This window comes from Pholis gunnellus (assembly GCF_910591455.1).
Source record: "Pholis gunnellus genome assembly, chromosome: 10".
Taxonomy (NCBI): domain Eukaryota; kingdom Metazoa; phylum Chordata; class Actinopteri; order Perciformes; family Pholidae; genus Pholis; species Pholis gunnellus.
This window is the reverse complement of record NC_136537.1, coordinates 10,820,203-10,835,647: the sequence shown is the minus strand read 5'-3', so window position 1 is coordinate 10,835,647 and position 15,445 is coordinate 10,820,203. Positions and strand designations below refer to the sequence as shown.

The 15,445-nt window shown below is 42.9% G+C and overlaps 3 protein-coding genes across 3 annotated transcripts; 1 reads left to right on the top strand and 2 right to left on the bottom strand.

The window, feature by feature from the left end:
* Positions 1-43: 43 nt before the first annotated feature.
* On the bottom strand, positions 44-3,708 carry pofut4 (protein O-fucosyltransferase 4). Its single transcript, XM_079167379.1, has 5 exons — positions 3,579-3,708; positions 2,942-3,280; positions 2,422-2,802; positions 1,013-1,635; positions 44-846 (listed from the first exon to the last, which is right to left on the bottom strand). Exons 1-5 carry the CDS (start codon positions 3,579-3,581, stop codon positions 696-698), a joined length of 1,497 nt encoding a protein of 498 aa, XP_079023505.1. The 5' UTR covers positions 3,582-3,708; the 3' UTR covers positions 44-695.
* Positions 3,709-5,638: 1,930 nt separating this feature from the next.
* rab9b (RAB9B, member RAS oncogene family) lies at positions 5,639-7,218 on the top strand (the record flags this gene model as incomplete). Its single annotated transcript, XM_079168078.1, has 2 exons — positions 5,639-5,676; positions 6,550-7,218. Exon 2 carries the CDS (start codon positions 6,607-6,609, stop codon positions 7,216-7,218), a length of 612 nt encoding a protein of 203 aa, XP_079024204.1. The 5' UTR covers positions 5,639-5,676; positions 6,550-6,606.
* Positions 7,219-10,118: 2,900 nt separating this feature from the next.
* plp1a (proteolipid protein 1a) lies at positions 10,119-14,872 on the bottom strand (the record flags this gene model as incomplete). The annotated part of the gene is made up of 7 exons (XM_079168211.1): positions 10,119-10,480; positions 12,412-12,477; positions 12,590-12,663; positions 13,617-13,785; positions 14,140-14,296; positions 14,431-14,617; positions 14,857-14,872. 7 exons carry the CDS (start codon positions 14,870-14,872, stop codon positions 10,322-10,324), a joined length of 828 nt encoding a protein of 275 aa, XP_079024337.1. The 3' UTR covers positions 10,119-10,321.
* Between the last annotated feature and the right edge of the window lie 573 nt (positions 14,873-15,445).

The following is a 15,445-nucleotide window of genomic DNA, read 5'->3' as shown; positions in this document are numbered from 1 at the left end:
TACATATCTTATCTTAGCATCATGTAACAGAAAACAGTTCGGGCCATGTGGTAAAGTAACCGCCAAAGGAAATGCATTAGATGAGCTGTTCCTGAGCAAAAGCAGTGGTGAATTCCCAGAGGGGAGTCGGGCTTAACTTTACATTCGCCTTTCTCCACTTCTTGGTGAAATAATATTTTCCTTGCATAGACACTTCAAATAGCGGTGTACATTAAATGTGACTTTAGCTAATAACCATCAGCAACCTGCTGAGTAACTGTAAAGAAGCTAATGCACTTCATTGGCTGCTGTCTTGATGGTCTTCACACACAGTTAGGCAGAGCTCCCTCGGCTCTGCCCCAGTCCAATGAAAACCTGCCTCCCGTGAGAATGAGCCTCTGTGGAGCAACTGCACTGCATCCAGTTAATGTTAACAATCCAAGGCGCAGTAAGGGCAATGATGGCACCTCAGTTATAGTAATAAAAAAGAGTTGGAAATATTAGCATCTAGAACATTATTTTCCCATCACTGAACTTGGGATAAAGGACAAACCTATCATGTCAGCTGAACAAAATATAGGAAGTTTTTGGCTCAGGTGCAAAAGTCTTCCTGATTTCTGCTTCATTCCCTCATTCAAACAGAGAGGATGCATAATATTGGGACACCTCTGTAATCCTGGATGCGCTCCAGCCTCCTGTTTGTTTCGAGGCCTGTGTCAGTGTTTTCCTCTGGCTCTGCTCACAGCAATGTTTTGGATGTGCTTCCACAGCAGCGAAGGGTCGGACTCGTTATGTCTTATCAAAGAGTCCAGCCCCTCTGCTTGGTCCAGGCTCTGCCAGTAATCCTGAGGCCATATTTGCAACCATCTGCGGACAGATACACGAACAGATTAGGCTCATCACAGAGGATATTTTAATTAGACCATAAAAATAGACTGATGGCTCTCCCCTCGGGACATTGTTATTCACATTAAAGTGCAGAAAGTAGAAGGCTTTCACACCTGGCACAGTGGATCATTTAAGACAAACTCACCCATCATCTGCAGGTACGTCTTTGACATTTCCGTACCCCGGGCTGGGCAGGGGGCACCCCATGTGAGAGTTGTTGGCCATTTTAGACTGAGGCGGTTGGTTCTTCTTCGGGGCTTTCCTAAATGCTCGTTCTGCTGCCAGTCGTGTATTCTCCTGGTCACACACGTAACATTCAAATCCATTTAGGTAGTTGGGTTTACTCATGTCATTAACCCCCCACTCACGGGTCTCCAGAGCCTCCAACAAACGGGGGTTGGTAATGCGGCTGGGGTTTTTGAACTCTATATATTTAGCATATTCACCGTCGTTCTCATCGAGATGTTTGAGGAATTCCCCGAGAGCTTTTGGGGAGGGGAAGTTATCTATGATGATTGCGGAGTGGTCGTTGGGCATCCAGTCTGCCACCACAGGGGAGCCTCGATAGACCGGCACACAGCCCTGATGGAGAGGCCGCCACAGCTTCTCTGTCATGTAATCGGGACACAGGCCGTTCTCCAGCGCCAGGTGGAACTTGTAGCGCGCAACAAAATTCATGAAGTTGGCCTCTTCACCGGTAGCTGTGGCCGTGTCCTCCAGATGTGCAGGCAGAGGTTTGTTGTTCAAGCATTTCCCGTAAGAGTCCACCTATGGAGAGGAAAACAATGAGTGAGAAAGGAGAGAGATGGGGACCATACTTTACTAATGAGATTACTAATGAGATACTCTCACATTTTTTTAAATGGTCTATATTTTTCAAGAAATCCTGATTAGACGTTTCTACTTGAAATCTAACATTTAATTCCTTGATGGGGATTCACAAAAATCCCACACAGGCTATATTTACAAAGCATTTACAGAGGTGTTACTGCAGTTGCATGCGTGAGGATTCATATTTTTGACCTCTTGACCTTTGTGCACAAGTATGTGCAAGTGGAAACGAGAAAGAGCTACAGATTGTCAGTGCATGTGATCCAGTTGAGGTTTATTTTAAAGAATGGCTATAGCAGGGGTCAAAATTGAGGAGACTACTGAAAATGGTATTCAACACCGAGCAGAAATGTGTCGTGAGATTTTCATGACAGGTATAGAGGCAAAAAAATACCAAAACAAATATTCTATTTGAGAACAAATGTTGGAGGATGAGAGCAGACCTTACTTTTAGTAAACCTTAATTTGTTTCCTTTTTTTAAATGAAGGAATAACAGACCGTGGAGATGTGCCGACCACATATTTTATATACAGCAATGTTACAGCGTGTGGATTGTGGAACTATAATCCTCCTCGGTTATGATAATTGGAAAATTGCTGCTCACTATGCAGCATACGGCTTTTACAAAAGAGTGTTAACCCAGGTGCTAAACTGGTAACAGCTTCACTCTTCAAGCATGTATCTTTGTAAAAATGTCCCTCAGGAGCATCGCTGTACTGTACCTGAATATACTTCATGAGCTCCTGGACGTATCTGTTCCTGTCTGATGGTACATCGCAGTGAGACTGCATGTAGAGCACAGGACCCAGGCCCTCCCTCCTCAGCCGGTTCTTCTGCTCCAGGGACACGACCACCGGCTCCAGCAAGTAATCCAGAGAAGGCAGCCACTGCAGGGTCAGCGGATAGTCGGACTCCCTGCGAAACGTGGCAGTGTAGTTGAACAGCCTGATTCCCGGTCCATGGGAGAGGATGTAGTTATTCATGGGTGACTCCTCATGGAACAGAGCCCAGGTCTGGTGGCGGAGACGAGGGAGTGGCGCCTCATATGCCCGGAAGTCTGTTCCATAGAAGATGATGGATGCGGTCCGTTTGTACAGCTGGACCTTTCAAGATCAAACTCAAGATTACTGGCGGTCACAACAACGTCAGATCGTGATTATTAATAATGTGAGCATGCATCTTCTCTCCGTCTGAGCCAAGAGTTTCATTAAAAGGCTCCATGAGGTTATACATCTCTGGTACCTTGCGGTTGCTTGTGACCAGGCAGGAGGATGTGGCACAGTCGATGCGTTCAGAGTCCCCAGGGAAATGTGGGAACAGACCTCCACTCCACCAAAGGAGGATGGGCAGCTCCTTGTTGTTGCGGCGGTCATTGTTGCCAGGTCCTCTGTATGGACCGATGGAGGCAAACTCCATCTCTGACAAAGCACTCTGGGGCTGAAAGGCTCCTCGGTCCAATGCATCCAAGGCCTCCAGGGGATGTTGGTCATCTGGAAAAGAGGCAAAAGAGACCCAGACCCAGCACAGGACACCGAACAGCCCCAGACACGCACAGGGCACGAGCCTGCCCCTACCCGCCATCTACAAGGTTGAAAAGAGCAACACACAATACAGAGATTACAAGTAGGTCACCATTCAAACCAACAAATCAATTAGCTTTTTTTTTATGTGTTTCAAATAAGTGTCGCAAATAACCCCACGCTCTGTTTTGGCGCTCATCATAACCCATATTAAAGTATTGTGGATGTTATTATTTACCCTCGCAGCTAAAGTCGTTTAACAAACATTAGCAATATTGACTCTAACATTTTAATTATACGTGTCAGTGCTATCTGAGCAACTATCGAACCAATATTGAAACATAAACACTGTTTCCTACCATCACCGCCGCAGCAAACACATGAAGGTGCGTTATTCTTGATTCTTCAAACAGCAAACATGCAGTTATTCTCCTTTTGAGGAGCAGTGATAACAAAGTCTAGACTGTTCGGTCAACGGTACAGAGGGAATGAAAACAGCTGGAGTCTTCTTCTACGTTTCAGCTTTTCTTCTAACCCACGCGCCACACCGCCACCTACAGGTCCGGAGTGTGTACTGCTCTATTAAACGTCTGGCCACTGCAACCTGCAACACGTATTTGCTCTATGTTTAGTTTGGACAAATGTAACCCTAAATGTATCGATACGGTACATAAAACAAAACATGCTCGTTTTAAATGTAGGATAAAAAATAGCCTACTCCATACATAAACAAACAATTGAAAATAAATCGAACCATAAGTCAAAACAGCTTTGAAGTTTACTAATGCCAGCGCCAGTCTGGTACATTTATACTACCGATAGAGTCACATCTGCAGAAGTAAATGTAAAAAAGCCTCTAATAAAAAGTATCCATGTCATTCCTTCATTTGCTTTCCCTAATTGATTTGAACTAAATAATGCAAATGATATGATTTGTCAGTGTATGAAAGTTGTTGTTCATTTGTGGTCTTTACTCGGTAATTGCATTCTTGTAGCTTTATCATTGTCAAATATACTGCTCTAAAAGCAGTGGCGGGCCGTGTATCTTATACCTGGGCCTTCAGTGCTGTCCTACTACAGTTGAGCCACCTCCTAATAACCTCATTATGACGCCAGCAGGATGGGATGCTTCGTCATTAACGGACAATGCATATATTCAAAATCAATGTAATTAAGACAAGAACAAACTTACAAGAACCAGTCACATATATTTATATGATAACAAAGCAGGTAGAATAACATAAAATCCAAATAACACGATTCAACAGGCCTCTGCACATTCGAGGAAAACGCGGCGCTAAAACACGTTGGCATTGTCACCGCCAAACATGCCAAAAATGTAATGTCATGTAAAGACTTCCCACATATCACTACTAGCTAGTTTCACCACAGCCACGCTAGCCCACTGACCAATCAAGCCGCACGTTAATGCTGATGTACTTGTTGGCCAGCTAGAAGGCTCTGACATGTCAAAGAATACGCCCAACATGTCAAACTAAAGATCTGATTGGTTGAACACTATGACAATCAACAATATCGTCCCCATTTACTTAAACTGCAAATGGATTCACTTGTAATTCTGAAGGCCTCTAGGCAGATTTTTTTACTTAGAGACAGCATTGGGGCGGAATCTGATTGGATAAAAGCTCTACTTAAATCAAGCTGCGCTGGAAGCAGCGCAACTGAGGAAGAGAGTAGCTATGCAATGAGATAATAAGCTAATGGTAAAAATATTTATAATATTGTATTTATGAAAAATAATTAAATTATAAAATAGCTATAACTTTGTGATTCTGTCTAAGCCAGCAGAGAAGGCCTTGCTGGCCCTGACGGCCCACCACTGTCTAAAAGGCACAGTTTACAGGTGTCCTCTGCTTTAAGCATTTTTGGGGTTCTTACTTAAGTAAAAGTATTAAAGTATTAGGAGCAAAATATACTTAAAGTACCATGAGTAAAAGTAGGCTACTTGTTATGAGCCCCTGTGAGTGTTGTACCCTATTATTATAAATTGTGTTGAGGTAGATTTGATCTATACACAGTTGGGTGGTTTAGTCTATAACAATACATCATATCTTATTAAATCAAGGTCTGCTTTGCACACAATCTTAATCTGAAAAGTGACGAGTGACCGCCGTCACATAAATGCAACTGAGTAAAAAAGTACAATATTTCCCTCTGAATTGTAGTGTAGTATATATGTATATAATATAGAAGTATACAGTAGCACAGGTGAAATACTTCAAAACGCGCTTTGTACAGTAACCACACGCCTCACAGTGACACTTTGTTGACATCATTTATTTAAAAAAGTGAACGTCACGGATTTTAGGACCTGGGGTTTGTGTGGGCAATGTGCACGTGCAGCTTCTCGATGGGGGCGCGCACATCACGACACTAAACCTCGGTCAGATGTAGGGGAGGAGGGTGGACCACGCGATATAAACTATCAGGAACAGGGTGAGTCCACATACATGCTTTTTATCCTATTTGTATTTAATGCATTCAATCATAGATACATCACCTCACTGCAACGTGAGTTCTTTTGTTGCTTTAAATATAGTTTTGAGTCGCATATGCACTGAAGCTAACGGTTAGCCTGGCCAGGGTAGAATGTCAACAAGCCACCACACTAGCCGGCTAGCTTGTTAGTTGGCTGGGATGCTTGCTGAGCCGCTACACTGTTCGTCTCTGCTGCATTGTAGTTTTTTTAGAAGCCTCTCACTTGTTTCGGTTCCTAGTTAACTTCTGGTCTGAAGCACTTCATGAACAGTTTTCACAGAGACTCTCGACGGAGCAGTTTAATCAGAGTTTTAGCCGTTAGTCACAAGCTTGTACATGTCTGTGGTCTGCGCAGGTGCAGTGGTCAGCCCATTAACTTGACCCGCCCCTGTTATTGTGGCGTAGGAAAAAACTAGGATGAAACTAATGTTGTCTTAAGTTCTGTACGATCATGTTCATGTCCAACGCTATGGCTGTCAAACATGGTACACGTTTAGTATTACTGTTATGTAGTAAACAACTACACATACAGTACAGAGCTTCAACCAGAGACCTCAGGCAGACTTCTCGGTCCTTCACCCCTGTTGTCCTGTCCCTGAAACTAGTCAACCATTACACATCTCCCTGTCATTTGTCGTCAGTATGGCCCTTATTAGGTCGAATACAGATGTTGCTAGAACAGCAGTCTTTCCCCCCTAGTTATCTACACTGAATCATCCACAAAGTCAAACCTTCAGACGACTTTGGGTGTTGAATGTTTCCTGAGAATTGTTTAATTTCCAAGTGATTTGTTTTCCCTTTTGAATGTGTAGTATTTCTCACTCTTTCTAGGTTAAATTGACCCTGGTCTGCCACCTGGTGTGGAGGCCTTGCTGGGCGGAAGGAAACATGATGAGCGGGAAGAGCCTACTCCTGAAGGTGATCCTGCTGGGGGACGGTGGAGTGGGCAAGTCCTCACTAATGAACCGCTATGTCACAGACCGCTTTGACTCCCAGTCCTTCCACACCATTGGCGTGGAGTTCCTAAACCGGGACCTGGAGGTGGACGGGCGCCTGGTCACTCTTCAGATCTGGGACACAGCCGGCCAGGAGCGCTTTAAGTCTCTGCGTACGCCCTTCTACCGAGGCGCCGACTGCTGCCTGCTCACGTTCGCTGTGAACGACCTGCAGAGCTTCCAAAACCTTTGCTGCTGGAAGAAGGAGTTCATGTACTACTCGGATGTTAAAGACCCGGAGCGGTTCCCCTTTGTGGTGCTCGGCAACAAGGTGGACATGGAGCAGAGGGAGGTGGGGGAGGACGAAGCACGGGCCTGGTGCGAAGAGACCGGCTGCTGCCCTTACTTTGAGACCAGTGCCAAGGATGACACTAACGTCACAGCTGCGTTCGAGGCAGCTGTCAGGGAGGTTCTGGCTGCCGAGGACCAGATTGACCACGCACTACTGGGTAGTACTATCGATCTACATGGCAACCGCAAAAACTCCCGTGCGTCTTGTTGCTGATTGGTTCAGGTGTGAATCCACCTTGTCTTAATCTCTGTCTGGCTGAAGCTCGCCCATTGTTAATGGTAAGCGTGCTGTAGGTACTATGTACGGTATCCCCTAAAGAGAATGTGGATAAGACACAGCTGCTCTGTGGAGCGCTGTGTCAGGGGTTCAGCTGGAGTCAAGGTTGAATTATTGCTCTTACCACGGTACAGGCACACTGTAACAGGCTCTCACTTCCTTTGTACTCTTATCTGCTTTCAGTTGTGTTTGCACAAAAACAATTTTCGCCCAGCTTCAGCTTGGTCTGCCTATGCAGGTGTTGTATCAAATAGTGCTTTCAGAGCATTTATTTTTAAATGAAATAATCGAAACTGGACGGGAGAATACGCCACTACTCCTTTCTTGACGAGCACACTCTACTTTTGGCGCAGCAACATACAGTCAGACTTGTATCTGCTCAACAGTCTGTCCATGAGCTGGTTTTCCTGGGTTTTAGAGGGACTTTGAATACAACGTCACACGTTCTTGTTTTTAGATCTTTCAGCAGGGAGATGGTGTCTGTGAGTGACAGTGTTCCTAACCCAGGCACATATTATGCATGAGAACTCCCAACATGTGATTTTAGGTACGAGGAATTTCAAATGATTGCTACTCACAAAAGCAGGATGACCTTCCTTGTCTTCAATGGGAAGGGAACTGTAAGCTTTAATTTTGCAGCTCTTGCTGTCGGCATTGGGTACGTGCTTTTGTGGTGCCCTTATCCAGTTGTCTATTATATGTATTAGCACTGCACTAGTGTGTAGCTGGAGGTGCCAGGTGTACGAGTTAGGCATTATCAGATTATTTCCCATTAATGTACATGGGCCCCTTTACTATAAGTAAGCTCCAGTGTTTCTCGAAGTTAAAAAATAATACTGCTTTTGCTGCTGTTGTTGATAAACTGCTGTTTATTTTTCTGTGAAGCACATTTTGATCCTATTTCTTTTTGCAGACATTTTGTAATATTCAGTTTGATTTGATTTCTGGGTTGATTTTAGTCTGTTTTCCTGATATAGGTGGTTATCATTTTCTAAATCATCAATCATTTCCATAATATTGGCATGTCTGTAATCCTGTGACTGCTTCGTTGATTGCGTGGCAGGCTTTAACATTCCAGTCCTTTTGCTTTGCCTATGTTGAAGGTCTCCTGTGCTTCACCGATACATTACAAACACCTTGTGCTGTCTGCCTGGTTATTCCAGGTCTCAGCTGAAGGTGAAGTAACCAGAGCACAAGGATAAGGCCGTTACTAATAATGCATGCATTGTGCATCACCTCTCCTGTCCATTCATAAAGTATTGAGCGAAGCATATATATTCTGACAATTTAACAATGTTTACTTGTTTTCACCTTGGTGATACTTTATTTTCATTTGAATGTGTTTACATACAGGCTTCCTTTGGTGTTACTGCTATAGGCAATACAGACAAAAATCAGCTGATATTCAATGCCTCAAATTAAGTTTAACGGTGTCTAAATTCATCCTCGTCAGTATTGCCATTGCTGCTGGAATAGTGTTTTATATTGCGTCTACTGTTGGAGATTTTGTGTATTCTCTCAGCCTGAGATTTGCCTTTTCAAGTAAAGATTGCGTCATATTTCAATGTGTGTGCAGACTAATGGGGAACGTTACAAGAGCTTCACTGTGAAAGTGAACCTAATTTAATCAGGTACCGTCATTTTTACTTATTACATGGTTCTTTGCTTTGATGTAGGCTTCTAATAAATGGCTTGTTCGTGGGATTATCGTACGTGTGTTGAGTACTAGTACACACGTCAGTATGAGAGAAACTTAATTAACTGTGAACTGACGAGGGCATTTTAACTAAATCAAGCTGCTAGCCTACATTAATTCAAAGAAAAAACGAGGGCTGTTAGTTTATCATTTGTCAGTGTTTAATGTTTTCTGGATTAAATGGAATACTTTGTCTCTTTACCATTTGTTCAGATAATGTAGCCTATCAGTGTTTACCTGAGAACTAGCGGGTACTTAGAAGCGGGTAGCATAACCATACATGTTGCTCTCGTGTTGCTGTCTTATGTCAGTCTTTTTCTGTTGCTGTAATATTTATGAATGTAAAGTAATTTCTTTGGGCTGTCCTGTCCATATTAATGGCTTATGTAAATTGCAAAGGGCATTTATTTCATAACGATGTATGAAGTGACACTGAACGTCTGTCTCACGCTCAGTGCTCAACCCATGAGTGTGATTCAAGCTGTGTGAAAGTCAGACTGTTCATCTTGACTGTGTGTTGATCTGATGGGCAACTTCCCTCTCTCTCTTTTTGCACTACGGGGGATACAAATGGTTGTGCCAACATGCTGGCAACGCGGTGAATACTCTCCAGTGCTTGGCTAGAAATAAAACACGCAACATACCAAATGCAGAAACTCTCTTGTTTGAAATTCATGAATGTGTGTGCCTTAAATGACTTTAAAGTTTAAAAACAAAAGCTCTTCCACTATTTTTAAAACTAAAATGGGTCACTCAAATTAATCAGTATACCTCAGTTCTCCAGTGTTCAGCAGTCATTTTACCATCAGGGGAAAAAAACTATTTGCAGTAATAAGGAAGTGTTGAAAAGAAGTATTACTATATTTCTGCAAGATCTTGAGTAAAACACTGGTCACCTTGTTTGAATTTCATCACACAAGACCCTCAATGTCATTGAATGACCAAGAATGAGTGGGAAGCCAAGAGACAGTGAACACTGTTTATTTCCTCTTCATTATAAAGGAAAGCAAGCATGCACCGCATACTGTAAAATTAGACCTGGCTAGAAGAAAAAAAATAAAAATCAGGTCTGCCTTTCAAACTAAATGTCTGATTTAAGGAAATATACAGAAAGAATAACACATTATAGGAAATAAGCACAAAATGTTATGACTCCCTGTATTTTACAACATTAGACATGAACACACAATAGCCTATATTTTAGTGAAAACTTCAAAAATAATGAAGGGAATCAATTCACCAAATAATAATCAAGATATACACGTCACAAAACAGAATAATGTTGATGAGCAGCTCGGCTGTGATCGTCGTCATGAAGCTCCTGCAGCAAAACTAAAGGCGCTGTCAGGAGATGTCAGATGGGTTTGCAGGGTATGGAGAGAACAGTGTCCCCCCTCTGTCCCTCTGCAACCTCCCATACAGGTCGTAGCCGCTCTCTTTTTCCCTGTGCCCCAGCCTCCTCAGGTACACCTGGTTCACAGCCAAGTGCAGGGAGCAGTGCACCTGTGGACACAAGAGGATAGAATACAAAACACCTTACAAAACACCTTGGCCCCCTAGATATGGCAGAAAGCCAGGGATGGAGCTCCAGTTTAACACTGTGACACACAACACCACACACTGCACTTTCACACAGACTACAAACAAATGTTTTCAGAGGCACTCTGCACAAATACTTCAAAGAATATTCTTTTTTTATTACCACATTTTACCAACACGAAAAAAAATAATCAAACAGCCAGCTGCCATTTGACAAATCCACCACTCACAGCTGGGTAAAGTTCACACCAAATGGAATAATCTACTTATTATGCTGCAAAAACATTTTGTTAGTAATACCCAAAGTGTGTAGAAAATTCAGCTACAGTAAGTAAAAAGATGTGTTATACAATAACTACAAGAAAATTCCCAAAGGATTAGAGACAAAACAAAGCTGTCCTATCTCTATAATAGTACCTCAGTCATGCATTAACAGCAGGGTCTAGTCACACCTCAATGTGTTTCAGGTCTAATAATATGAGGTCACTCCATAAGTTAGCACCTAGTGCTTTTGCCATCTCAAAATGATGAGAAACTATTTCAGACCTTTCTAGATCAGAACTAAACAAGTATGTCCCTTTGTCAGAAGGAAACTACTTAAAATCATCTAAAATTCCTTCAGTCCCCTCCCTCTGAATCCATCACTTCAATTATTGGGAGGGAGGTGGGGGTCATGCAGCAGCCTGTGGATGGTGTGTGTGTGTGTGGTTGCTGTCCCATAGGACCTGCATTGAGGCTTCAGAGGGGTCCAACCCTCTCTTTGTCAGGAGGAACCTCTCCCTTGACATGTAATATAACCCTTGGCAGAGACTCGTAGCGCAGGTGGCCCCCACAGCTCGCTCCTTATTGGCTAGCTTTTAAAACAGGCATGATTCCATTGTTGAGGCTTTTCTCCAGCCCGTGAGAAAAGTTCCGAGGTCAGCGTGAGACCCCAAATGCATGCTTGTCTGCCACCATGGCGACCAGATGTGAAGCAGGGTAGCCATGGTAACCTATAATCCTTTTTCTCCGCAACAGCTGCATTCTAGCAGCACATGTGTTGCAAATTGGTGGTTATTTCTTACATATGTTAATTGATTAGGGATGTGTTATTTGTGTTTTGAATGCAACGGGAAGCAGAAATACATTTTAGGACACTGACCTCAGCAAGAAACAACAATATTTTACAAATATTTTGGTGACATGGCATAGGAAACACTGACACAAGACAACCCCACACACATACGAAATAACAAAAAGAAAAGGATGAACAATAAAATAACATTGTTCCCAACAAGTACAAAATATAAAGAGTATTTTTAAGAGTCCACAAGAGGTTCTGTGCAGATGATGTGGAAGGAGGGAATTGTTGCCGTCCCCATGTTGGTGGTGGAGTAGTGATAGAGCAGACAGGAAGCTGGTGAGCCTAACACCGTGCAACTATGCCCTTTCTCCCCAGATACCGAAGAACCGCAAAGTTATAGGTGGTTGACACAGTATAGGTCAGCTATGGAGGAAGCAGAGACAGGAAGTGTCAGAGCAGAAGTGAAGAGAATAAAAATCTGCAACATCCACAAACTCTTGAAATAAGAAAGAAATATGATTAACTGCTAACGGCATTGATTTCATAGCAGATGCCATCCGTATAACAGCTTCGCGTAATGGAGCATGCTGGTATAATGGGTGCACCATTTGCCTGGCTGGAAAACCACCAGACATTACGGCATTATTATGATGTTTGTGTCAGCTGAGAAAGAGGAACAGAGAGCAATAGTATAGAAGTCATCAGTCATGGAGGTTTGAGATGCCTCACCGCCTACACTTTGAGCGTCACCGAGTCACATGAGCCACAACACTATTGTGCCCCACTGAGGAAAAGAAGGCAAATTAGCCCCGTCTGAAGCATAATCACTCACCAGAGCCAAGAGAGTGATGCCCGCACCGGCAAAGGCAGCAATGTAAAGGTCATAGGTCATCCGGTACTAAAAGGAGATGGGAGATTTTTGCGTTAGTGGTGATGACGTGCGTCTTCATTTCATGTCAGGCAAACTGTAGAACATGACGGCAGAGCTTTAATTAGGTCCTGGTTCTTACTTCTCTGGTCTTGCAAACCATGGACAGAGTCATGCCACAAGCTTTCCCTGGCACTGCATTCCATGGCAGGAGCCCTGTCAAAAATAAAACGTCCCCATTCAAGTCTACTTCTTACGTACGGTAACAATCAAAAGGAAGATGGCAATGCTCTATATTTTTCTTACTTTCCACAAATCGCATGAAAAGACCAAAACCATCAATGTGTCATTTCATTTACAATACTATTTGACTTTCCTACCTTGTTAGTTCTTACTATTGAAGATGTAAATATATATACTGTAGGTTTATTTAAAAAAAAAAAGGAGTAGTTTATCAAATGTTGCAAAACATGAGTAAATAGTGCTTTTGTTGGGAAATATTTTCAGCTGCGGATTAATACACATTTGATGAGGTGGTGAATATTTACACCATCAGTACAGTGAATGTGGGATAGACTCTACAGCTGCGTGTCCATGTTCATGGTAATGAAAGAACATGTCACCCAGTGCAACAGTGTTGCTCATTGTGTGGCAAATGTGCTATTGGCCACACTCAGGGAGCTCTAGAGATGTCAATGTCGGTCGTTTTTTAGTCCAGACTGAAAGATCTCAACAACTTTTGGCCGGATTGCTGCAATTTTTTACAGAGATTCATGATGCCCAGAAGATGAATCCTATTTAACTCTGGTGATCCCCTGACTTTTGTCTCAGCTATTGGATGGATCGCCATGAAATTTGGCAAAAACTTTCAAACTTTTATTTGACAAATATCTTGGTCCAAGTTTTGAACAAATACCTGATGAACTAATGACATCCCCTTCAGTCTCAGCTTTACTTTGTGTTAACTGCTAAGTATTAGCATGCTAAATCAAGATGGTGAACATAGTTAACATTAGACCTGCTAAACATCAGCATGTTAGCATCGTCATTGCGAGCGTGTTAGCATTGTTAGCAGAAACAATTCATTGTTGGTCTTTTCATGGGATTTGTTCATAGAATTAGTGTAAGAAGCTTGCCTCACAGGTTGCCATTAAAAGATGTCTCGTTACCGTATTGCCTTGCATCAACGCAGAGCTGGTTGATACTCGCTGGCGTCTCGGTCAGCACGTCAATGGTGTGGCAGGTGGCATCCATGTTGTAGAAGAAGTAGACAGGCAGGGCCGAGAAGGCGAACACCAACAGCCACAGCACAGCTAGTACGTATGTCAGCACTATAAACTGTGCAAGGAGGGAGCAGAATAAGCATTAGGCTGCATCATCATAATAAACTGATGCACATAATCGAAGAGCGTTTTTAGGAGCAGTGACTCACTTAGTGACCATTCACTTTTTTTCTGATAGGCTTTACTTATTATCTCTCTCTCTCTCTCTCTGTGTGTTCTCTTCCTCGTCTTCCAACCACTCAGCTTTTTCCCCCCCAACCGCTCAAACACACACACTGTATGCTTATCTTTGCATGTCCCCAAAGGTTTTTAGCAACCTTAAGATTTTCAGCTCAGCACCCACCAGGGAGTGATATGTGTATTAATCCCATCCAATCCCCTTTACTTGTCCAACTCTGGGCCCTCTCACCGAGGAACTAAGGCAGCGGCCACACATGGTGCTCCTGAACTCTCCAAAGGTTTGCTTGGCAGCGCTCGTGGTGTAGAAGCCCTCAGCCAGCAGCACGATGCAGTAGAGGAAGAAAAACGAGGCCAAACCATAGATGACATACTGGAAATATTGGATGCTGAGGAGGAGGAGGAGGGAAAAGGAAAAACAGTCAAAATTCAGGGTTACAAAAACCTAAATCTTCTGAATAGAACCTGAGAGGGGTAAAAAGATGTCTCTCTAATGATGGAAATGCTTAGGTTTAGCACTCACATGTAGGCGAGGGTGATGTAGTCCTGAAGGTTACGGGCGAAGTAAGTCTCGATGAGTCTCTCCGTCTCTGTGAGTGCCTGGTGCCCACAACCACAGAAGAGGGCAATGCCAGAGAAACACAGCAGTGTGGCGACCAGGGAGCAGTACGGCACCCCACCCAAACAGCGCATACAGCAGTCATAGCAACCTGACAGTCAAGACACAGCAGCGTGAAAGTCAGGGCGCATAATTAAACTGATGCAATATGACAGACAGACGTCGTTCCAATGGGCAAATGATGCACACAAGAATGTAGAGTAGGTGCTTTGTGTAGAAGGAATATTTTTCTTTTTTTAATTCTTTCCTCTCAGTTAAGTTAATATGGACATGTGCTACAACCTGTACAGGTACAGTTCACCCAAATCAAATGTAAGAAAACCTGTTCACCTAGGGTGATGGCCATGCAGATAGTTTAGGTTGTGCACTGGTTTGGAGATATCCTTCCATGAGATTTTTGCCTCCAAAACGTTACAGTGAAGGTGAATGGAATTAGTTAGAAGTCGTTATTGATTAATCTATTGTTTATTTAGTCTAAAAATGTAAATTAAATGTCTACCACAGTTTCTGACAGCCCATGTTGGCATCTTCAAAATAATCAAAGAGATGCTTGATATTGAATTAATTATTCAAATTGTTGGCGATTCATTTTCTATTGATCTACAAATCAATTATTCAATCAATTTTTCTGTTTTTGCTGGATGATTCACAGCCCGCCGTCAACAGATCCATAGTGACCGTTTCTTTGGGAAAAAAGGAAAAAAAGGAGAGCACAAAGAGCTGGCTTATCCAGATGAGCTCTGTCATTTATTTTAATGGTGTGAACGCACACAAGTCATTGAACTGGAGTAGAGGCAGAACTCTTAGCAGTGGGTATCTCAAAACCAGGCCACGTAAAACCAAAACTATCTCCATACTATCTAGATAACAACCAGAGGTAAGCAAGATTGAATTTAAAATCTGAATTGATGCTGCGTTG